Below are 23,689 nucleotides of genomic sequence, written 5' to 3' on the forward strand. Positions count from 1 at the left end.
GAACGGGCGGCAATCCACGAAACACTTCAGGAGTAGTTAAGCCGAGGGATTTGCTGGGACTTGGGATTTCGGGGCACACTTGGAGTGAGCAGGGAGGGCATCCAGGGGGGTTTGGGGTTCCCACCCCGCAGGCTCTGGTCCCCCGGGAGGTGCAGCGTGCCCGCTGGCCGCCCTGCCAGGGACCAGGGAGGGATACCCAGTGGCTACCTGCAGCTGAAAGCATCGCTCCTCTTCGGCAGGCTCCCAGAGAATAAAGGCCACCGCTGGCTCCCAGAGCGGGAAGCACAGGCACGGAAACGCAGAGGCACTAATGAGAGCCACGACCTGCACTTACCCATCGCGGTGCGCATCGCAGGCACAAAAAAGTGCTGAGTTACAGTGACCTCCCAAGGAGAAAACAAGACTGGCAACGCTCGCTGCAAAGTCAGCCTTCCGACTAGTCGAACATCATCGCTGATAATGCTTTAATTATTCTCTCTGCTGAAAATAAGGCTTACTTCAACAGCCTGGCATGTCTCGGCACCACAAACTTTCTCCGGGTTGGAAATTATCTCCTGGGGTTTTTTTTTCCCCTGCTCTATACACAGTATTACTCAGAAGCAAGCCAAATCCCTTCCAATTATGTATCATGACGTTTCCCCAGTGTTACACTAAAGCAAGGCCCTTCACTTCTAAATGGCATGGTTTATAACAAATTGTCTGTTATACCAGACAGAAACTGATTTCCCCAAACCCAGCATATTAAAGTGAGTACATTCATTCTGGTTGTAACACACAAAATGTGATTATAACAGACACTTTGGGGGCTTTTTAAGGCTAGTGGAGAAGAGGAGGATAAGCTGGAGGGGAAGAAAGAATTGACAAGTAGAGAAATGACAGAGAAAGAGGAACAGCCACGCTGATTTCATTTCTTACAAAACAAAAATCTTTGTGTGTTGTAGAAATGTGCTTTAGTTAACATCACCAGATAGCCAGAGCAAAAACTGCCAGTGTCGCCTGAAATGAAAATTGCTCTATTGTGCTCAGAAAACCATTTCCTACATTGAAGAGAACACTTTCCAGGTAGTAAAAAGCATATCTGAAACCAACAGGACCTGATCCTGCAACTTTTGCTCGCTCAAATAATCCCCACTGCCACAAGGAGCCCAAACGAAATCAGTGTGAGTGAGGATTACGCGGGAGTGTATCAAGGTTGGGGGATTAGACCAGGATTATCACTAAAACCAGTAATTCCCCATCTTATTGATGGTGGCCACCAGCTCAGGAGGCGGCGGATCGCCACAGCCACGACCCCGCCGGGCCGGGGCTGGGGCTGGGGGCTGATGGGCAGGGGGGGGTCCCCGGAGGACTCGAGTTCTGATGAATCAGTGGCTGCTCCTCCTTGGCCTTCTCCAGCGGGACCTGCCAAAGCAGCACCAGAGCAAGGCCATGCCCGATCCACGCCCTGCCACGTCCCTTCCCTTGCCGCTGCCACCACAGAGCCACCCCGGAGCCCCCGAGAGAGTCAGTCCTGAACCTCCAGGCTAATTCCACCTTTGGACGCCCGGCCTCTCAAACAAGACTCCCATTTCACACCTCCTCACCTCTCCCGTGCCAGATCCTGCCGGGGACCGGCCACCGCTGCGGCCCCGGGCGAGACGGAGGGGCAGAGCAAGCCGCCGTGCCCCGGGGGATGCTCCCCGTCCCGGGGCAGCACACGGTGCTTCTGCACCACTTCCCAAAGTGGCGCAGAGTTTGGATGTAAAACTGTCTCTGAAACACAGATGCAGCCATTACGCGCGCATTGTTTTCTTTTAAAACCGTGATGTCAAAATCCAGGCATGTAAGTGTTACCCAAAGGTGGCTGCTCTACATGCAAGTCGTGTCCCGGGCATCCTAAAAGGCTCGGCATTCAGACCGGTTTCCACACCACCACCAGTGCAACGTGCATTTTTATCAAGGAAGCTGCCTAATGGCACCTATTAATTTTGATTTTTAATCTCCTGGTACAACTTCCAGTGATACATACGCAAAACCTGACGACAAGCCCTTTTGGTTTCAAAGCTGACTTCTCCTCCAGCTTGGCAGGAAGGAAAAAAAAAAAAGCCCTCGGCAGCAGCAAAGCCTCTGACCGGCAGTGCCCTTGCAGCTCCAACATGTCCTGTTCTCCCTCCTGAAAAACAAGTCGAAATACTAACGGGGGCCAAGCCTCCCGCTGTCAGCCACGATCACCAGAGCTGCTCGCAAACACTTTTTGCCATCGCTGCCTACAGCCACAAGAATGCTAAAAGCCCATGGGCAGGGGTCCCCCAGTGGCACCGCAGCACCCAAGGGACCACCAAACCCCAGCGGGGCCAGAGCCCCCCCGGGACATCCCCTGCCACCTCCCGATGCTCTCCTGGCAGCCGTGCCCTGGCACAAGCAGAGCCGGCAGCCGAGTCTGGCCTCCACCCAAAGGGAACAGCTTTTCAAGGGGCGTCTACAAACTTTTTTTGCATCCTCAGAGCGGGGTTGCAGCCCCCACAGACGCCACTGTTTAATCCTCTCTGGATCAGCGGGGAAAAGTGGGGAGCACCAACGAACCCGACTGCCACCAGCACGGCACCGCCAGCCCCGAGACCTGACACCGCGCGTACCGCTGCCACGGCGCGGGAGGAAACATTTCCTGAAGCTCCACAAACAACCCATCCTTGGGGACTTTTATTTCAAGGTTCCTGACTGTTAAAGTAAATGAGCCTCACATTAAAGACCAGCTACATCGCAAACATATCGCTGCTAGGACAGCACATGTCTGCAGAGGCAATCGCTTACTCCCAGCCACAACCATCATATGCTAAGCGACACCACCAGCGACACGTTTACCTCTGTATTTTATCTTTTATCAACCGATGCTTTGCCTTCCCATCAGGAAAAGTCACTCCTAGGTGGAGCAGCAGCAGTATCTCCCCGATGCTGACACCTCGTAAAGGCTCCCGGGGGAAATGCCAGCAGCCTCATCACTGGAGGCGATTCAAACCAGCCCAGACAAAGTCCTGCTGGATGCACTGCACGGAACGGTTTGGCTTTGGAAAGTCTGGGCAGGAATTGCATTTATTAAATCATCATCACCTGGAGGTGTACCAATAGCACACTTCATAGGCACATCATCACACCATAACACCTAAGGCACTGATGGGCTACAGCGGATACGGGGCCGCCAGGCTCCTCTGTGGAAGCATCTTTTACAGAGTCTGTGTGTCACCCTGTGTGTCAGGAGCACGCTGTCCCTCCAGTCATCACTGAACCTTCTCACTCTCAGGGGTCACCTGGATTTTTAAGAGCCAGTAGAACCCACACGGCCAGCAAGAGAACTTCCCTTGCAACAGCTGGAAGCATAACCCTGGGACTCTCTGCCAAAAAATGTAAGAGTTCCCACCCTAAACCAAACTTCCAAGCAGCTTCCAGTTGGGATTTCTCCTCCCCATGCCCTGGCCCTGCCCTTTTGTCCAAAAGCATCCCCAGGGAGCAAGCAGATCCTTGACAGGACATGCTGCTCTCCCCGAGAGCACCCACCCGAGAGCTGCTGGCCCCTCAGCAGTACTGGAGAGCTGCCCACTGCCCTCCTGCGTGCTCGCGGGGCTGCTGGAGGGCACGTTTTAAGTTGACACTCCATGGCACTCGTTACATGAGACACATTTCTTTCTCCAGGCAAGCTACCAGCTCTTTGCAGTGCATCCCACCTGCACGAGTGATGGGGAAATGGGGCGAGCTGGAGCCACAGGGAGAAGCAACAAGCATCTGGCTCCTTCACACGGGGCTGCACAAGGCGGTGGGGGTCTTTGGAGAGACCCCAGGCTAACCACTGCGTGGAGCAGGAACACAGGCAGCGTTGCCTTCTGCCCACAGCTGCCTGTTAGCTTGAGCAGCTGAGCTATGAAGTTCCTGACGGTCCTTCCCGCCTCCCCGGCACCGCTAACGTCCCGCTGCTGGCGCACACTTCTGGCTAACGTCAACGGTGTGATGGATTTTATGACTGAGTTCTGTTTGTGGCAGTGAATCACAGGCTGACAGGGTGCTCCACTGCTCGGTGCCCGTAGCGAGGCACCAGCCAGAGATGTGCTCGAGACCCCTCTCCAAAGGACACCGCGCCAGGAAGCAGGAAGTCCTCAGGGACCACTGCCCACAGCATCCCAAAAGCAATGGTCACCCACAACCTTGGGATGCACCCCTGCAGGCAGCTGGGCACCCTGAGCCCCAGCTGGTACTCAGCAAATAGCACAGGCAAATCTGAGCATCGATGGGGAACCCCCAATACATGATAGGTGATGTTCCCCACTCCCAGCCTGCCCAGGCACAGTGCAAGGAGCAGGTGGCTTTGGTAGCAGCTCTTTTGCCTTATTTAACCAGAGACAGGCTTATCTCAAATTGCTCTGACCCAGACTCGGATGCAAAGTCCCTGCCTCTCCCCATCGGGGCATTTGGGAGGGGCAGAGCCCACTGGATACGCGCAAGTAGAATATGAGAGCTTATATCCAGGTCATTTCCATTCCGTTATTGCTAAGAAACTCTGTTACAGCCTTTATACCAACACCAGAAGTTAAATTGAGCTTTAATTCTCTGGACCAGCGCCAGGGCCAGAGGGGCTCGAAACGCAGGCTGGGCAGGAGCAGGTTAGGTGCCCACAATCTATCACGGAGACCCCGACACCCCCCCTCCCAACCGTCGGGTCATTAAAAGTTGCGCCTCTGCTTTGAGCCACCGGCAGTTGGGCTGGGAGCGCCCCAAAACTGGGCCGACACCAGGACGTGACCTCTCAGGAGCTGGTTCTCTATCCTTAGCAGAGGTTAAACACCAGGGTTCAACGAGCATTTTGCCAATACAAACGCTGCAGGATCAGGCCCGCCGGCACCAGTCCCCTCCAGCAGCCCTGCAGACTCTCTCTCGCAGAGGGCCGGGCTCTGCTCTCCATAGCACAAGTCTAAATCTGAAGCAACTCCACTGTCTTCAGCAGCATCATTTTGCATTTACACCAGCACACTGAACGCAAAACAGAGCAAGCCATAAATATTTCAGCTGCTTTTTCAGCTTTGTTATTTCTGTTCAAAGCAGGAAACATGACAAACCTTTGATTGTTTTGCTTAATACCAAACAATAATTCAAAGAGAGACAAACAAGCAACATTAAATGATGCCTGTGATGCACAGGAAAGCCGATGAATTAGAAGAATCTGATGAGGATGGCGTGGATGGGAGCAGCCCCTTCCCCTGCCCTCGGCAGGTACTGCGCATCCCTCCCACGCTCTCCGGCACAGCGAGGGGACGGCCCCGGGCCCGGCGTGCAGGCGGTCACACCGGGACACCCTGCCCTGCCTGCACCCCCAGCACAACCCGCTGCCCGCGGAGCAACAGCCGCCAACAGCACTTTCGCCAACCTTTAAAAAAACTCCTCTGAAGGCAACGGGTGCCTCCTCCCCTTGAGCACCCCCGCACTCAAAACCCGCTCGCAAAGCGGCCACGTCCAGCCCGCCGGCAGCACGGAGGCAAGCCTGGCCCGGCCTACCCACGCCAGCATCCCCGCCGGGGCATTTCAGAGGGTCTCTGCAGGGCCTGGGGGTGAAACATCCACCCCCAACCACATCTCGGGGCCGCCCCACAACCTGCCAGGCGGGTGCCCGCCGCTCTCCCCCACCCCACCCTCCATCGCTCCCTCACCCCGCGGGTGTCCAACACACCAAACCCACCGCTGCCCGCTCGCTCAGCACCTCGTTCCGACAGCGCTCAGGCCAACAGACCCCCGCAAACCCGGGCTGCCCGCCCGCACTCACCTCCGGCAGCGGCATCCCGTTGATGATGAGGTCGGGCTGCTGGGGGCTCTGCCCCGTGAAGGTGTGATGGTAAATGTGGTTGGAGCCGGCGTTCCTGTTGTTCTGGCTCTCCACGTTGAGGAAGGTGCTTTCGGAGCGGCGGCAGCCCAGCGGCAGGGTCTGCTGGTGGTAGTCGAAGTAGTTGAGGGATGAAGTGAGAGAGGAGCAGCTCACAACGTTCATTTTATCCGTCTCTTCCACATCCCGCGGTACCAGGCGGATATCGTTCTTGCTGATTTTCTTCTTCTTGCTTGATTTCTTTTGATGCCCGTAGGAGTATTCTGCAATTCTGGGGGACAGAATGAAAATGAGTAGCTGAGAGCATCCCGAACCCTGCCCCGCTAAATAACAGGCAGAAACCCGGAGGGCTTGGCCCCCAGCTCCATGTAGGCTTCTTAGTCATGCACATTACGTCATGTTTTGGGTCTGGTGGCACGACACGGTCTTTAGCTTATTTTCATATGTATAATGCTTTCAGGTCAAATGTGAAAAATAATGGGAAGGAAGAGCGCCTCTGTTTTTTTCTAGTGTTTGTAATTGCTGATATTTAGTTACTAGGAGTAAAGTCCAGCCTGCAGAAGAGAAAAATGGAGATGTTAAAATCCACAAACAAACTGAAAAGGGTACCTGCATTCATTTCCATGCATAATAAGGATTTTAAAAGTGACTTAATTTGGTCCCCATAATGAAAATTCAAAATGAATAGCAGATTTTTTTCCCAGTTCATTTTCCACAGCAGTAAAAAAAGCAGACCCAGAAGCAGTCCTAGCTGGCAAGCTCCATTCTCTCACACTCCAAAGGCTGTTTGTTTATTAATGCTTTATCCAAATTGCTGGTGTTTTGACTATCTCCTGATAATACCTGATAACCTGAAATCTTTTTTCCAACCATATCCTATTCCTCCCTCACACCCCCCACCCTGACAAGCACACCCCCTTCTGCTGGGAAATACTTTCGCATTCTACAAACTGGAGAACAAGAACTGTGTTTTGCAAAGAGAAATGATACTTTTTTTTTTTTTTTTTTTTTTTTTAACTGCAAGCTTCTATTTCTCTGCCTTTCTTTCCCTCTTTGCTTCCCACCTGCCAAAAGAATCAACTGATGAAGTGCTTTGTTTGCCTTGCCTTCTGCAAAACACCAGAGGAAAAAAGTTACCGTAAAACACCACTCAAGCAAATAATGACAAATATGACTGCATCTTACATTAACTAGGGATGCTCAGAGTGGCTGTGGCTCCTCTTTCCATAGGGAGCAACGCAGCCCCAGACAATGCCCCACACATGAATTTGTACATGCATAGCACTGGGCAGCTCAGTATTTCCCAGGGAAGCACATCATATGCTACACCACAGTCAGAAATACACATTTGAGAGTCAGGACTTTGCTCCTCTTCTTCTTATGGTAACAGCATTAAAAAAAAAAAAAAAAGAAAAAAAAAATCCAATAGCTGCGACAGAAATAATGGGATGAATAAATAATACGGTTTATCTAGAAAGGCAAATATTGGACAAATATTCTTGTTCCAGAAAGCTAATTGCCTGAGCATGAAAACGCCACCAAGTCGAACAGCTCTCATATAACCTTATGTGCCTCATAAATTAACAGATGCTATGAAAACTCTCCAGAACATCTAAAACAAGGCACTGCAAAGCCTAAAGGCGCGCGCCCAGCGTGGGGAGGGGGTGCCCCCCGGTCACAGCCGCTGCCGAGCCTACCTGGCGCTGCCCTACCTCTGCAGCTGCCTTCTCCTGCTCAGATGCACACTGATAGCAGCCCGTGCACCCCCCTGAGCGTGCAAATAAATCAGGGGAAGGCAGGGATTTCTGTTGTGCCAACAATCTATATGCTGCTGACTCGTCTAACAATGCTCGATGAAGCTTTAATTGTTTTGTTTACCTAAATGTTTAAGTTTGGCAATGGGAGAGCGCAATTATTTCCTGCAGGCATTCATTTTGCTGTCCTTTCTCTATTGACCAATTATTTAATTAAACTGCACTTCATTAATCCCTAAGCCGTCACAGTAAACCCAGGGCTTATACATATGTGTGAAGCTGCTAGGGGCACCACCACAACATGTTTTTATCCATTCAGGTCCTCTTCTCTTTTAATGGGCCGAGCTGGCAAGAAATCTGGTGTATGAGCTTTCACTTGGAAGCTAGACATCCCATAATACAGCACAGACCGACCTTTATTTGCAGATGATTTTTCCCCCATCGAGCAAAAAGGCTTATAAACGCACTTTACGCTGTGAAAACGGGGTATAAAACCCAAACTCTCCAGCATTATTTCTGCGTAAATAAAACTTTAAAGACTGCACATCCCTCTGCGCCACAGAATTGCCGGGGGCGAGCGTGCGTTTCCAAGGTAGAGCAAAATTAATTTCCATCCCTCCCCTCTGAAACGACTCGGTGCCGAAGGAATGAAGAAGTCATGGCTATTTCACTAGTAACAGGATTAAACCATTTATGAGGCATTGCAGCTGCTCTTTTATGGCATCTGATTGATATTCATGTGTGGTTAGCATTTGTCTCCTAACTTGTGTAACACAGAGAATAGTAAAAGAGAGACAATAATCGCGGGGCTGTTACATATTCAGGGGACTGGATTTCCCCTATCAGCCTTTCAGCAGCTCCGGGCGCGGGGCTGACCTCCCCTCCGGCATTTCGGACCCGGGAGCACGCCTCCAGCCAGGGCAAAATAACGCAGCGCTGCAAAAATCCTCCCTCGCCCCCTCGCTCCCGGCCCGACCGGCCGTGCCGGGTGCCCGAGCCGCTCGCTGGGGTTGAACCGGGTGATTTTTTTACCGCTATTTTATCCGGTTGGCCCCGCCGCCAGCCGTGGCGAGGAGCCGCATCGGGCGCACAATAGCGCTTTTGAACGGCGAGCGGGGGGCTTACGGGTGCCGCCGCGGCCGCTCGCCCCGTCTGCTGAGGGGGGGACGCTGCGGTGGGCTTGGGGGGGGGGGGAGGGCTTTCCCCCCTCGTAAACACCGGGGAGCCGCGCTGGGGACAAGGGGGGGGGCTGCCCACGGGAACCAGCCAGGCCGCTGCGAAACTGTTCTCCCCCCTTTCCTGCGACGGAGCGCGTAAAATCAGGGATGCTGCAACAGATTGTCAAGCTGCACGATTAAGTCGATGCGTTACTCGGCACAGATTTCTGTGCTTCTCCCGGAGAGGAATTTTTTACAGCTTCGCAGGAAATTCCCTTAAGAGGGACGTGAACCTCACTTTTGTTCCTATTTAACACCACCCCCACCCCCCACCCCAAGTATACGGCAGCAAATGGAAAAGTAACTGTGACGGCAAAAATCACAGCAGCAGACCCGGCGGGTGCGCAGAAACAAAGATGCCTTTACCTGCAGTTGTAGGTCCTGATTTCCTTGTTATCCCTTTTGCACTTGACTGCCACGAAGATCATGGTGACAAAAAGAATGGCTGCGATAGACCCCAGGGCAATAATGAAAATCAGGGAGAGGTTAACAGATCCTATGGACTCCTGGGCATCCAGGGCTGGAGACAGGTATATCAAAATCAAGGCAGAAGCTGAGAGAGATGTTTTTCCATGGTCGTGAGCCACCACGATCAGCTCGTAGGCTGTCTTTGCGTTCTCCCCAAAGGCTCTGGTGGTCCTTATCTCTCCATTGACCTGATCTATCTCAAAAAACCCTCTGTCTCCTTCCACCATTTCGTAGGAAAGTCTGCCATTTTCACCCTCGTCATAGTCGTCTGCCTTGACCACCGTCACCAAGTAGCCGACCCCCGCGTTCCTGGGGATGTAGACCTCTGCGGTCCCGTTGACCAGCGGTGGGGCCGTGATCACAGGGGTGTTGTCGTTGACGTCCAGGACGATGACCCTGACGGTGGCGTTGCTCTGCAGAGAGGGATTACCCCCGTCTTTGGCCAAGACCTTGAACTCAAAGGCCTTCGTCTGTTCATGATTGAAGGACCTCAAGGCATAGATATCTCCCGAGTTGGGGTTGATGGAGACATAGGTGAAGACAGGCATGTCCCTGACTTGGGAGGGCACGATCTGGTAGGAGACACTGCCATTGAGGCCCAAGTCAGGGTCCCTGGCCGAGACTGAGAGGAGGTAGGCCCCGGGGGTGTTGTTCTCCTGCACGATGACCTGGTAATAGGGCTTGGAGAAGTGGGGATGGTTGTCATTCTCATCGGTGATCTTCACGGTGAAGGACTTGGTGGCCTGCAGGGAGGGGACGCCATTGTCCTTGGCCTGGATGGTGAGGTTGTACTGGTCCCTCTGCTCCCGGTCCAGCCGCCCGTCCACCAGGATGGTGGAGAAGCTCTCGTACTCCTGGAGCCGAAAAGGCACGTTGCCCAGGAGTTTGCATTGCACCCGCCCGTTGGCGCCGGAGTCGCGGTCCGAGACCCGCACCAGGGCGATGACGTACCCCGGCGGGGCGTTCTCGCTCACCTCCACCAGCTCACTGTTGACGGAGAGCAGGTTGATGAGGGGCGGGTTGTCGTTGGCATCCTGGACGCTGATGGTCACTTTGCAATGGGCAGGGATGGAGTTAGGCCCCAAGTCCTTGGCCTGCACGTCCAGCTCGTAGACATGACCCTCCTCGTAGTCGATGGCACCGCTCACTGTGATAAGGCCGCTCTGGGGGTCGATCTGGAAGAGCTCCCGGGCCCGCTCGGAGACGTAGCTGTGGAAGGAGTAGAGGACCTGGCCGTTGGTGCCCTCGTCTGGGTCAGAGGCGTTGAGGCGGATGACCGGCGTTCCCGGCGGGGCGTTTTCAGGCACGCTGACGGTGTAAGCCGGCTCCTCGAAGAGCGGGTTGTTGTCGTTGGAGTCGATGACGCGTATGCTGAGCTCCACCGTGCCGAAGTTGGGCGGGTCACCACCGTCCAGCGCCGTGATCACGTAGCTGTAGTGGGACTGGGTCTCGCGGTCCAGGCTCTTCTCCACCACCAGCTCGGCAAAGCGGGACCCGTCGCCCCGCGTCTTGGTCTCCAGCCCAAAGAGGTCATTGGGGGTGATCTCGTAGCTCTGTACACCAAAGCTGCCCGAGTCTGGGTCGTAGGCACTCTCAAGCGGCACCCGAGTGCCGGGGCTGGCCGTCTCCGAGATCTCCAGCTCGATCTGGTCGGTGGGGAAGCTGGGCGCGTTGTCGTTGAGGTCCTTGATCTCCAGCTTGATCACGCAGATCTCCATGGAGCTGGACATCACCTCCAGCGAGATGACGCACTTGGGGCTCTGCCGGCACAGCAGGTCCCGGTCGATCTTCTGCTTGGTCACCAGCAGCCCCGACCCGGGGCTGATGTCCACCAGGTGTGGGGCCGAGTTGGAGACCACCCGGAAAGCGGTGGGCTGCCGGGGGTCCAGCACGAAACCGGCGTCCCGGGCGTCCTTGGCGACGTTGGCGATCACCGTGCCGGCCCGCTGCTCCTCCTCCACCGAGTACTTGAGGTTGACGAGGGCCCCGGCGCCGGCCCACAGCAAGGCGGCCCCCAGCAGCGCCGGGAGAGCCCCCATCGCCGCCACCGGCCGCCGCGCCCCGACGGCCGCCAGCCGCCCGCCTCAGGGGCCCGCCGCCCTCATGGGGGGGGCAGCGCCCGCCGGGATGCCCCGGCGGCGGGAGGGCGGCTGCGAGCACCGGAGCCGCCGCGGTTCCCCCCCACCACCCCCCCCGCCCTCCTCCCTCCCTCCCTCCCTCCCTCCCGCGCCCACGCCAACACCGCCCGCTCAGGCGTTCCGAGCTGGCGGTGCCGCGGATGGGCCGGGCATATTGTGCGGGAGCGGGAGCGGGAGCCGGAGCGGGATGCCGAGCCGAGCCGAGCCGAGCCGAGCCGAGCCGAGCCGAGCCCGCTCCCGCCGGCGCTCGCTGCGGCGGCCGCACGCCACTGCCCGCAGTCCGGAGCGCCGGCGGGCGGCGCGGGGGCGGGCGGGGCGGCGGGGAGCTGCAGCCAATGGGCTCTCGGGGGCGGGACCGGCGCGCCGCGCCGCCGCCAATGGGGCCGCGCCCAGCCGCGCTGCCGGCCGGCGGGGGCGGGGCCGGGGGCGGGGCCCGCGGAGCGGCGCGGCCGGGAGCGGAGCGGCGCGGAGGGGCGCGGGGTTGGCGCCGCCGCGCCGGGAAGATGCTTGGCCCCACGCCGCGCCCAGCCCGCCCCGGTGCCCGGGAGGTGCGGGAGCACCGGCGCTTCGTTCTTCAGCGCCGCGGGCGCGCGGAAGGCGACGGGTCCCTGCAGGCACCGGGGTGGGCAGGGGTGGCCACCGGGTCCGCGCCGGGCGCCCCCCAGGCCCGTTCAGTCGCTTTCGCTCCCGGGCAGGAGTGAGGACGCCCCGCTCCGGCTGCACCGCCCCGCGCCCCGCTGGGCAGGGTCCCCCGCGATCCGGCGTGGGACGCGGCACCGCCAGGCCCGCCCGGGCGGCTCCAGCCGCGGCAGCGCTCGCTGCTCCCTGCTCATCACCGGGGAAAGCACCGCGGTACGGTCGTCTCTTAAAAAAAAAAAAAAAAAAAAAAAAAAAAAAAAAAAAACCGAAATAAACCTTCCCTCGTCCGTGTGCCGGTGCCTTACCTCGGGTCTCCGCGCGCGGCCCACCGGTTCCCGGGCTCTGAGCAAAAAGGGGCACCGGGGGGTGTCACCCGGGAGGTGTCACCGTGACTCGGGCGCCGCGGCGGTGCTGCCCCCGGCGGGAATCGGCCGCGCTGCCGGCCGGTGCAGGCGGGGCGCTGGGCTCGGAGCCTTTCGCCGTTTCCCCACCCCCTCCCAGGCCCGGAGGTTAAAGAGAGGAGCCGGTGGCAAACCGCCCCGGGAGCCCCGCCGGTCGATGCGCGGTGGCGGGGAAGGCAGCGGGACGGGGTGCCGGGACGGAGCGACCACCGTCGGGGCGGTGGGCAGCGGGAACCGACGCCTGGCTGGTTCAGCAGCACCCCTGGTCCCGGCTCCCCCCCACCCTCCGGTTCCAGCCCCCCCGCCCCGGTCCCGGCCGCGCCGTCGGGCCCCGCCGCGCCTTCCCAGGCACAAGGGCGCCATCTAGCGGCCGCCGCGGGGAGGCGGGAACCGCCGCACGGTGGGAACCGGGGAACCCGCCCGGCCCACGGCGGGACCCCGCGCGGGGGAAACGGCGTGTCCAGGGGCCAGCCCCGCGGCTGGCCGGGCCCGCGGGGGGCGGCAGGGACACCACCCCCCCTCAAGGGACACCGTCCCCCCCCGGGACGCCCGAGCGCATTCCCCGTTACTCGCCGGGGGAGGCGGGAGGGACGCCGGGCCCCCGCCGCTCCCGGCTGCCGTGTCCCGGAGGCGTGGGAGCACAATCGGGCGGAGAGAAAAACCTTTGGCAGGTGGTTCCTTCCCCTCGCCGCGGCGTGGGTCACCGTGACCCGTGGGGGAGCAGGGGTGGGACCCGGGGAGGCGGCAGGTTGCAAGTGGGCAAACCTTTTGCTCCCCACGTGCGGGAAGCCTTCCCTGGCAAAATTAATTCCGAGGACTTGAACTGCGCCGATGTGGATTGAAAACCTGGCTGAAGGATCATAAACAAAGGGTAATTAGAAACAGGGAGAGGTGTTTATGGGGGTACTGCAGGGATCTAGGTTAGGTCTGCTCTCATTTAATACCCTCATTAATGACCTGGAAAGAGGGAGTAAACTGCACATTAAATGAATTTGGCAGATGATGCTATATTGGGAGGTGCTGTGAGCTCCAGCAAGCGTAGAAAATTAACACAAAAAGGGCCTAGTGAGATTAGAAACATGGGCAGGAAACAGCCAAAGGAGCTGGGCCTTGGGCAAACGTGAGCGAGTGTGGCCGGGAGGCAAATGCAAGTAGGAGCCAACAGCAGAAGGGGCAACGGTGGCAGAGCCAAGCCGGCGGCACCAGTGAAAGGCCTCGGGCGAGGGGGACAGCGAGGGGACCCGGGAGGCTGCTGTGCCCGAGGGCAGCAGGGGGGCATCAGCCGCTGGTGTCCGGGGATGGTGCTGGGAGGCCGTGGTGTGGCCGGAGCCAGAGCGCGGGGCTCCCTCGGCGCAGACACGCTGGCGGCGGTTCAGAGAGAAGCCACTCGAATGATCAAAGGCACGGAGAGACTGATTTCTGAAGGAAGATTAAAAGGCTTAAATATATATATTGCTTGGTTAAGAGCTTTCCATGGGGAGACAAACTAAGAGCCTTACAGATCTGGCTGGTGTAAATAGAGAGGGAGGGAAGGAATTATTTAATAGAGTACAAGGGGCATCACCAGAAGGGATGACAGGAAATGAAGAAATGGAGCATTTAGGTTGAATGTCACAGGGGAAAAAATCCCCTCTGCTGACAGCGAAAATTATGAGCCTGCGACGTGGTTCCCTGGAGGGAGAAAGTTCTGTGGCTTGAGATATTTAAAACCAGACAGGATCAGTCTGAATATAAAGGCGCCTAGGATGAGCCACTGGCAGGGGATGCGCAGAGGAGCAAAAGCTGGACAGGGACGCGCCTCGTTTTCCAGCTCTTTTTCCACTGAAATGTTTCTTCGTATTTCACACATATGAAAGTCCTGCATTTTTTATTTATTGCGTATATGTATTTCTGCTGCTGTAAAGGAAATCACTGACAGGATGGATGCTGTGCCAGGCACCTTGTAGCCGAGCAGGGCTGGAAAGGCCCTGAAATCAGGGAAACTTCATGCCCGAGTAGGTATGGAGGAGGATTAGAGGCAAGTTAAACACCTGGTACGAGGCTGCTGAGCAGTTCCACGGTGTATAACCCCAGTGCTGGTGTCCCTGCACAGTGTGCCGTGCCCTGGAGCACAAGGTCTCCTGCAGGTTTGGCTTCTGCAGAACATCTCGTACCTCAGTGGCTTTCTGCAGGATGCTCTCCAGGTGACCCAGCAGAAGCCAGCCCACAGCTGGCCAGCTGCACGCCACCTCTAACCTCGGTTTAAGGCTCCATCCTTTCGCCCCCAGCTGATGCTCAGTTTGCCAGAGGCTGTGACGGGATCCCTTTGGAGCAAAACAGGCATCGATTGCAGCCCCACCCCTCCCCATCTCCAGCCTCACTGGAGGTCTGGGAATGCTGTCAACAAAATGGATTAATAGTCCTATTATCAGTTCAGATGGATGGCCAGGGTGAGGAGAAAACATTGCGTCCCAGGGAACTCAAGTAGGCACATTAATAAAGATGCCACACGTTGGCTCTGAAATCTAAAAGCTTCGCTCCACTCCTTGCAACACAATTAGTTTGTCCAAAGCCCAACACTCCCATCGCGATGCGCCTGCCGACGCCCCCAGCACCAGCGAGCGGTGGCCTGGCTGGGGGGGAGGGAGCTGGTGGCATGGTGGTCCCCGCGTCCCCCTTGGCCAAACCCCCTGCAAGAGCTCTCCGTGCAAGACAGCAGCTCGTTTTGTAGCACCCTCCTCCGGTCCTGCTGTCACTGGGGAGCTGCATCATCCCCCTGGGTGCCAGCTTGCTGCCCCTTGGCACCAGGCTGGGGGGGGCCACGGGGGCCAGCCTGGCCCTGGCCCTTCACAGCTGAGGAGCTGGTGTGACGTGGTGGTACCGTGGCCTGTTGCTCCGCTGGCTCGTCAATGGGTACGGGCAGCATGGAACGAAGTTATTGGTTCTGGTTCTGCCCATGCTGTAAAATCAGGAAAGCTTTTAATTAAAAGCAAGCAGTGCAGCTTGCAGCCCTTTGTTTGAGCACTAATGCGAATGACTTTCCAGCCCAGCATTTATAGCTTGTCTCTCTTGTACCTGTCAAAAGTAAATCTCGGGATCTAAAACATGTATATTTAAAACTACAGTATCAGTAGGCTGTCAAGCCCGAGGTTTTTTATGAAACGTTCCTTGTGCAGGGGATGAGGCCAGCGAAGCCACCGCCCGCAGACAGGGCAGCGCGACGGCCGCATCTCCTGCCGGGCCGGGTCCTGCCCGCAGCCCTGCCTCTCCCCCCCGCCGCTCCTGGGCTGCGCTGCGGCGGGGGCTGCCGGGGCTCGGGGGGCTCGCTCCGTACCAAAGGCTTCCTCCCGGGGGGCCCCGGCCACGGGTGGGGGTACCCAGGCCACCACTCGCACCCTCGGCAGCGGCAAGAGGGGAGCAAAGCCCGCCCAGACCCAGCACCCCGTCACTCCAGGTGCAGTGCAGAACTGGGAGAAAACATGCACAAAATAGCTCGGAATTTGTTTTAAACATCAAAGAGGAACTTTATCTTTTTAATTTTTCAGAAACTTTCTTTTAATTTCACATCTCTGAAGTGCTGCTTTTCCCCTTTCCGGCACCTTTTCCTTTTAGCTACTAGGTGAAGTGAAATAAATGATGTAGGTTTATTTTTTCCTTTCTTTGCTAATCCAGTTCTGCAAAACTTGAAAGCTTTTCAAAGCATCTGGGTGTTGGGAGTTACATTTTAGGTTTGTGCTTTTTTTTCCCCTAGCAATGTTTCTAATATCACAGCAAAGTAGAAAAAATACTGTAGCATAGAAAAAGAAAATGAAGAAACAGGAAAACTCAGAGTAAAATCCCTAGACCATTCAGCCATCAGACATCTGCTGTGTGTGGAAAACAGGAAGACCTAAAAAGGAGGAAAATACAATGTTTTATATTTGGGGGTGTGTTTGGAAAATAAGACAAAATATTCAGGTTAGAACGAGACACTTGTGGGTTTGTTTTTTTTTCCCATCATACGGGAATTCAGTGCACAGCCACTCTCAAGAGGCTTTGGAACAAGGACTGCCTGGCCAGCTCTGCCCACCAGCCCTTTAAGAGCCAAACTTTATCGAGCATCCGCAGGCCTTGCAGACATCTGTCTGTGTAATTCTGTTAGCAGTTTGCACATAATGCAGATAAGGGGCCGCTGCTGTAAAATATTGAGTCTTTAGACTATAAAAAGCTGTCTTTCTAAGCTGAAATCTAACTTTATTTGTACTCCCGCTGTTCCACCCAAGTCAGCAGGGTTTCCTGGCTGTAGGCGAGGGCAGCGTCTGTCACGCTCCTTCCACAGGAGAGGTTAAAGTGCCAAAGAGAGGACAGCATCACTCTGAGGGATTCGATAAACTCCTATCACTCAATAGTTTAATTCACTTTTACTGATGCAGCATCTTTGATCAAAGATTACATAATGCTGAATAATCATGAAGCACATAATGCAGAGCCAGACAGGCAGTTATAATCAGATTTAAAGCCTATATTAAAAAAGTGGCAGGTGCAGGGCTAATTCTCCACTCCCACGCTGGTGTCGGTCCAGAGGAAGCCCGCTGGAGCTGCTCCTGATTTACACAGCTTGCCTGGCGGCAAAATGGGGAGGGGGGGCGGGGGGGGGAAGAAATAATGGGATGGTGCTTTCTGGCGGTGCCCCAGGAGCCGGGCAGGCGCATCCCGTGCGCGCGAAGGCAGGGCCAGTGCGGTGCCGGGGGTGCGGAGAGCAGAAGCATTCCCGGGCGGCGTGGGCAGAGGCGGGAGCTGCGAGGGGTGACGGCGGGGACGGAGCGCGGTGCCCCACGTCACGGGGGGGGCCACCTTCATCAAGGTGCCCCGTGCCCGGCTCCTGCCGCACACTCGGAGCAGTGAGGGGAAAGCGAATTCGGCCTTGCCGATGCTGCGTGGGGCACGCCTGCCTGGTCCCGACCCTGGAGCCGAGCGGGACCACCAGCCCTGCGTGGGCACTGGGGCCACTGGTTGCCCCCTGAGATGCTCCCCGGCCCCTCGGGTGCAGGAGCACACCTGCACCTGGCAGCCTGCGTGGAGACGCCCGTTTCAGCCGTGCTGGCTGACGTGCAATCAATTCCAGCCTATAAAACTATCAAACAGGATAACCTTGTGATCAAATGGCCAACAGAGAAAAGTGCTTAATATTATCCACTCCAGATAATGAGCTGTATTTCCAGCACAGGCCCCAAACACACATCACCATGCACTAAATGCCATGCGACTGCCTGCACAACAAGTTAAGCAAAGATTAAAAGCGAGGAGGAACGGAGAGGGAGGGTAGGAAACACAGCACAAGGAAATCGCAGTCTGTGCCGTCAGCGTGTGCAGGAGCAGAGCTGGGGGAGCTGCAATGCAGTTCGGTGCACAGTTGCGTGGTGGACCTTCAGGACGGCACGTTGGACGCCTGCCTGGATTTACAAACCGTGCGTGCTGTTACCCACAGAGGTGAAGAACAGACGGCCTTAGGGTTTACAAGACAGCAATGCCATGGATGAATTAAGAAGCAAACAAACTTCTCTCTGCAGGAGGTTTGCCTGCCGGCGAAGGTTGTCCCGGGCGATGGGAGAATCTCTGCTCTTTCTACCCTGCTTGCAACTAGCACGTCTTAATTCAGTCTCCGGGTCCTTGCACGGACAAACAGATTGAGAAGGTCGGGGGAATAGAGACACCCGAGGAAGGACAGTGATTTAGAGAAACAGGGCAGTGCAGTATCTCTGGTCTGAGTGGCTATATGGCTAACGCACAGAGCTTAGCAAACTGCACAGCCACTCCAGCAACATCTATTCCATCTTTCAAAACAGTCATAAATACTACTAAATCACTTATTCTACATTTTTCATTTTACTTTTCTCCCCCCTTTAATCCTGCATGCTACTTAGTCTGCTGCTGACCCCATGGGACGGGAAAGAGACCGCAATGCTTTCTCCTTCCAGCAGAAATTAGATACCTGGCACTGACAGAGAGCTGACAGCCCCCAAACATTTGCTTGCTTTTACACCCGAGCCACAGGCCTCCTGGCCAGCACACCAACAGGCAGGAGAGAGCATTTCTGGGATACACAGCCTCCTGCCGCAGCGCTGAACGCCAGCTGGGAGATTTCGGCAGCATTCCTCAGCTGGCACGACTTGCCCCAGCGCTGGAGCAGCCGACGGAGACGCGTAGCACCAGCTGAGGAGCAGCCGTGGGGCCGGGACCAGGCTCTGGCTCCGTCCCCCCCAAGGTGCCCGCACTGGGGAGTCTGGCTCTGGTTCCTCGCTGGTACTGACGTCGCAGCATCCCGCGGTTCGGCATTTCAAACACTGCCGGCCTGTACCTTACACCCAGCAAGTAGCAGTCCAGGCACCCTGCACACTTCTGCAACTGTGGATGTAGGGAGGTTGCAGAATGCACCTGTCAGAAGCCCAGCTGCCCCCCAGCATCGCCGCCTGGCTCATTTTCACCCACCCACCAGAGTTGCAGGTTACGGCACCCCGCCGGCGCTGTCTGCAGCAAGCCTGGTGTTCTTCCACCGCGACCCAGCTGGGCTACCGGTGGTGTTTCGGCAGAGCTATCAGAGATGTGAATGCCAGGGAAAGCGATTTGTCACATAACATTACCTACAAGAGAAGGGAGAAAAGGCTAGAAAAATGCCTAACAATTGCTGTAATTACGGCCTCTTCAAATGGCTACACGATGTCAGACAAGGGCTGGCATAACTTATCATAACTGAAGCCGGGGTGGATGCTGTTCCAAGCCAGTGATTAATAGTCTGCTAGGATTTGTTTTGGCATGGTCAAAAACCGAGCGTGGTGCCTCAGCAAGCTGCCAGATGGACGGCCCGGAGCAGAGCCCCCGGCCAGCCGCGGAGCCGGGGCTGGCAGCGCCGGTGCAGGTGGTCACCCCAAGCCGCGCGGCGCTTGCTCCTCATTTGGGGGGTAAGTGCATCCCGGCAGGGACCGCGCCGGCCCCGGCGCTCCTCGAGCTGTTCCCGGCGCCTCGCAGAGCAGGCGGCACACCGGACACAAAGGCCGGCAGGACTGCTGGCTTCCACCCTCCCGCGGCGCAGGGCACGTGAAGGCAGCCTTCTCGCATCAGGTGCGTCTCCACAACAAATCCCAGGACCTCGTTTCCAGCAGGAGGGGCAGGACAAAGCCTTCCTCCTGCAGCCCAGACCGGTCCTCCTCCCCCTTCCCCAGTGTGTAAACTTCATTTTCTCCGGGCCAATGAGACATCATCCTCCGGGCAGCCAAAACAGCAGTAGCAGCTCCAGTGGTGCAAAAGCACAAAGCGTGGTCCCTCGAGAGGCAACCTGCCTGCCGCGGATCCCAGCCCAGCATGGAGCTGCCTTTTCCCCCGGGACCCCGGGCCACCGCAGCCACGGCCAGCACGGACCCTGTCCTTCGGAGAAGGACACGGCGGGGAGGTGGCAGCCGCGCCCGCCCAACCCCTCACACCGCTCGTCCGCGTGGAAAGTAAGAGGCAGATCTTGGCTGTCCATGCGATCAGGAGCCAACATCTCAGTGTTTGCTGATGCCAACGTATCCTCCAGTGTGAGGCCAAGGATAAAAGTGAGTCCAGCTGGGCCACAAGATATATTGTTTGGATCAGGCTGAGAGTCACTTATGCGGTGTTTTATTAACCATAATGGATAGCTGTGCTTGGCAAAATGAGTAATATTCTTGTTTAAGGGATCACTCCTGAATCACACAGTGTTGTTGCCAATGCTACAAACTTTCCTCACTGGTCTGAAGGCCAAATCCTATCCTGGAGCAAGCGATGCCCAGAACAGAAGATCACAAATCAGGTAGGAACAGCTTTCTGACTTTTTTCTTTTTCACCTTTTTTTTTTTTTTTTTTTTTTTTTTGAGAATTGGAGATAATATGACAGGTAGCTTGCTTCATCTCATCTCACAGTCCCTCTGATTTTCACACTTCATCTCATCTCAGTCCATCAAGAGTGCTATTTTACCCAGCACTTACCCAGGCTGCTGCTCCACATCCAGCTCAGGTGTTTCCCAGGGACAAAGCTCTGCCTGGGGTAAATGGTCAGTTGCTAATGGAAGGAAATAGAGGAAAAAGTCATTTACATCAGCTAAGCATTTATTCTGTACACTGCTATTTTGTGATCATCTGTCATTTTAATCTATTAACAGTAAAAGATGCATCTGTTCTCTGGATTCATCTTGTTCACAGGTGATCTAAACAAGACCGAGGTACTGGTCGATCCGAGTGCATTTTTAGAAATTCCATATTTCCACAATCACGAGTGACTCTGAAAGTGAGGGGGCACTTGCGGAGGGATGTCATCGTACCTGACCATGAGCTGCCTTTTACGCAAGACCCTCTCCAACGCGTTACATGCCCAGGAGCAGCAAAGCGTGCCACCTCAAAACTGCCAGGCAGCTTTCGCAACGGCGAGACACACCACTGCATCCTCACAGCTCTGGTTAAAGAGTCAGGGCACCGAGCTCTCCTGCAGCAGGGGAACAAATAATCGTTAGGGTTAAGGCAGGCTGCACGTTCAAAGGGAAAGCAGCAATTACAGCCTAGACCACATGGCAGTTACGTGATATGCTACGTGAAAACACACCCTTCGTGGTAGAGATTTAACATTTACCCCAACCCTATGGTCGTGATTTACTTTAATTAGCAAGCTGATCAACTGACGGTGCTGCGGAGCCAGGGCTGTCACTGGGTGACAGCAGAGGGTCCTGATGAAGAAAGCTATCACCCCTGCAGCCCCTCTGCACCCCACAAAGGACACCCCTAAACCTGTGTGAAGCTGGGAGGGGTGATACCGGGGGTCTTGGCACCACAGAGCCCAGGTCAACTGTCCTTCTGTGTCCATCTGTCTGTAGGGGAAGGCCTGAGCCGCCAGCCTGTGACCGAGATCAGCTTTCCAACCCTGAAGAATGAGAACGCAGCTCGTTGAAATTCTGCCTGCCTTCGCAAACAAAGCCGGCGGCTGCCTCCGGGCTGGGTGCCCCAGCCCTGCCGGCACGGCCGGGAATCCGGCTTCGCCCCGCACCCAGATAGGGAACCCCACGTAGCCAGCAACGCCACTGCTCAGCCTCCTGTAAACAACAAATAAAGGGAAATAAGTACTAAATAGGTCCCTTGCAATGCACACAAATGCCACGGGGACCGTCCTCTTTAATGCGAGCCGGATCCCCACCGGGAGCCTCCTTTTAACTCTGTTGTCTTCCAAGCCTGGGACCATATCTTCCCTTTCCTCGCCGCTATCAAGGCCAGCAGCACAGGCGAGCTGTGCCCCGCTGCTCTCCCCACGGGGATGTTCCTGCCCGCATGTGGAAATGTAACACTCTCACTCGGATTTTGAATAAATCACCTATCTCCAGAAATCACAGCCACCACCAGCAGCTTTGCCCACTGGGGTCTGGCTGTTGCCACCGTTCAGGCGCTGAGATTTTCATGGCTTCGGGCACCTGCAAACCTGAGCTGGAATGGACAGAGCTGGTTTAGGCATTCCGTGAATTTGCAGCAGTTTATTGGAAACACTTAGCCCTCTTTCTGTTTATTAATGAAGTTCAAACATACTTTGATTTCCTTCATATTTGCTCATTATTTGAAACCGCACAGGGATGCCTTAATGGGGCTGTTTCGGAGCTGGGACTGCTGTTCAAAGGCAGGCAGGCAGCAACCACAGCACGTCCCTGCTCCGGCCCCGACACGCTCTGCGGGACGGAAACCTGGCAAGGATTCAGGCTCCTACCGCCGCCCCCCAGACCTCCTCTTTCTGCAGGCTTTTTCTGCAAGCAGACTTCACTCCAGATGCAGAAGCGCTTGCTGAGAGCAATTTAAAAGGGTTTGCAAACACCAGCATGGTTCTTATTGAAACAAACATCCACCAATCTGCACCGTGCTCCGAGAGCACCAGCTCCGGCAAAGACCGCGTCTCCCCAGCTGGCTCGGACGCGGTGCCACGGGAGCAGTGTCAGAGCCTCCCGCCAGCCCTGCCCGTGTCCTGCCACCCTCCCAGCCGGCACGCAGCCGCGATGGGACCACACTGCCCGCGCCAGAGGAGAAGGGGGGCGAGGGGGTGGATGCAGCTGGAGGGCACGAGAGGACACCCCAGCACCCAAATGTCTCCTGCAATAGGAGCACCCAAGGCAGGGTAGGCAACGGGGTGGGGAGGTCATTGTGGGCACCAAGCACAGCTTCTCCAGGCTCCCACTGAGACCCGCGTGGATAGCAAAGCTCCACGTATGCAAGACCACCGTGCAGGCAAGGAAAAGCAGGGCTGGGCATGAGATGTCTCCTTTCCCTGTTTCTTCAGCCACCTGCCTAACCTGGACCAGGAGGTTCGAGGTGACCCTGGCTGCTGTGATCAGGAGGGAGAACTGGGGGGTAAGACGCAAACCCCTTGTTATAAGCCTGGTTACACCGAGAAGGAGCATCGGTGACACTGTCACCTCTGCCAAACTGCAGAAGAAATTCTCACCCCGGGCATAGTGGAGCGTCCCTGCCCCAGCCGTGGGACAAGCAGCCACTGCAGGGGTTTCCAAATGAGGAGCCGACACCACCCAGCAGAAAGCTTTTGTGTGGATGCTCCCAACCACTGCCAAAACTTCTGCAAACTCAATATGCCAGACCCGCTGTAACATTTGGGTATTTCACATATCTCGCACAAGCCCAGTTTATTTCGGGAATTACATGGTGATGGATAGCTAGATGCAAGGAAAGGCCATTATACGCTATAAAAAGCTGCACAGTCTTCCTGCCTGCTCTGTGCTCTGTGACAAACCATCTGCTTTGCCTGCACCTCCCTTTGTTTATCCTGCTCAGCTCAGCTGAAATTAAAATTGACAAAAGCAATTTCTCCCGATCAAGTTGGAAAGATAAGGAGAACGGCTGCTGCACACACTGCCATAGAAACCTGGGCTACTCCAGCTCGATCTCCTCCTCCTCCTCCTCCTCCCTGTGCAGCAGCTAAGCCTGTGAAGTGCCCAGCTGCAGCGGGAAGATCCTCCTGCTCACGCCAAAGGAGAAACACAGATGGATTTAGCCGCGGGAGATCCATCTCGCAAACGCAGCGCTGAGAAGGAGTTTTGTTTTATTCGTGCTCTGATCCCCTCCCCTTGGGTTCAGAAGTACAAAGTGGCCCCTTTGATTAGAAAAGCACATTTGGACGAATTTGGAATTATTTCCCATTGGAGGGAAAAGAGGGGGAAAGGCAGCGCATTTTCTCAGAGAGCATTTCTGGAGCGTTTGAGATCCTTCTAGGTTATAT

At 56.0% G+C, this 23,689-nt stretch overlaps 1 protein-coding gene across 1 annotated transcript in view; it reads right to left on the minus strand.

Moving 5' to 3' along the window:
- PCDH19 (protocadherin 19) overlaps positions 1 to 11,451 on the minus strand; it is a 58,925-nt gene extending 47,474 nt beyond the window's left edge. The window contains 2 exon segments of the mRNA XM_042807253.1: positions 5,783 to 6,110; positions 9,177 to 11,451. Coding sequence (XP_042663187.1) covers positions 5,783 to 6,110; positions 9,177 to 11,317 — 2,469 coding nt within the window. The 5' untranslated portion in view covers positions 11,318 to 11,451.
- Positions 11,452 to 23,689: the final 12,238 nt, after the last annotated feature.

Source organism: Tyto alba, unplaced genomic scaffold (genome assembly GCF_018691265.1).
Source record: "Tyto alba isolate M040663 unplaced genomic scaffold, T.alba_DEE_v4.0 Super-Scaffold_5, whole genome shotgun sequence".
Lineage (NCBI taxonomy): Eukaryota > Metazoa > Chordata > Aves > Strigiformes > Tytonidae > Tyto > Tyto alba.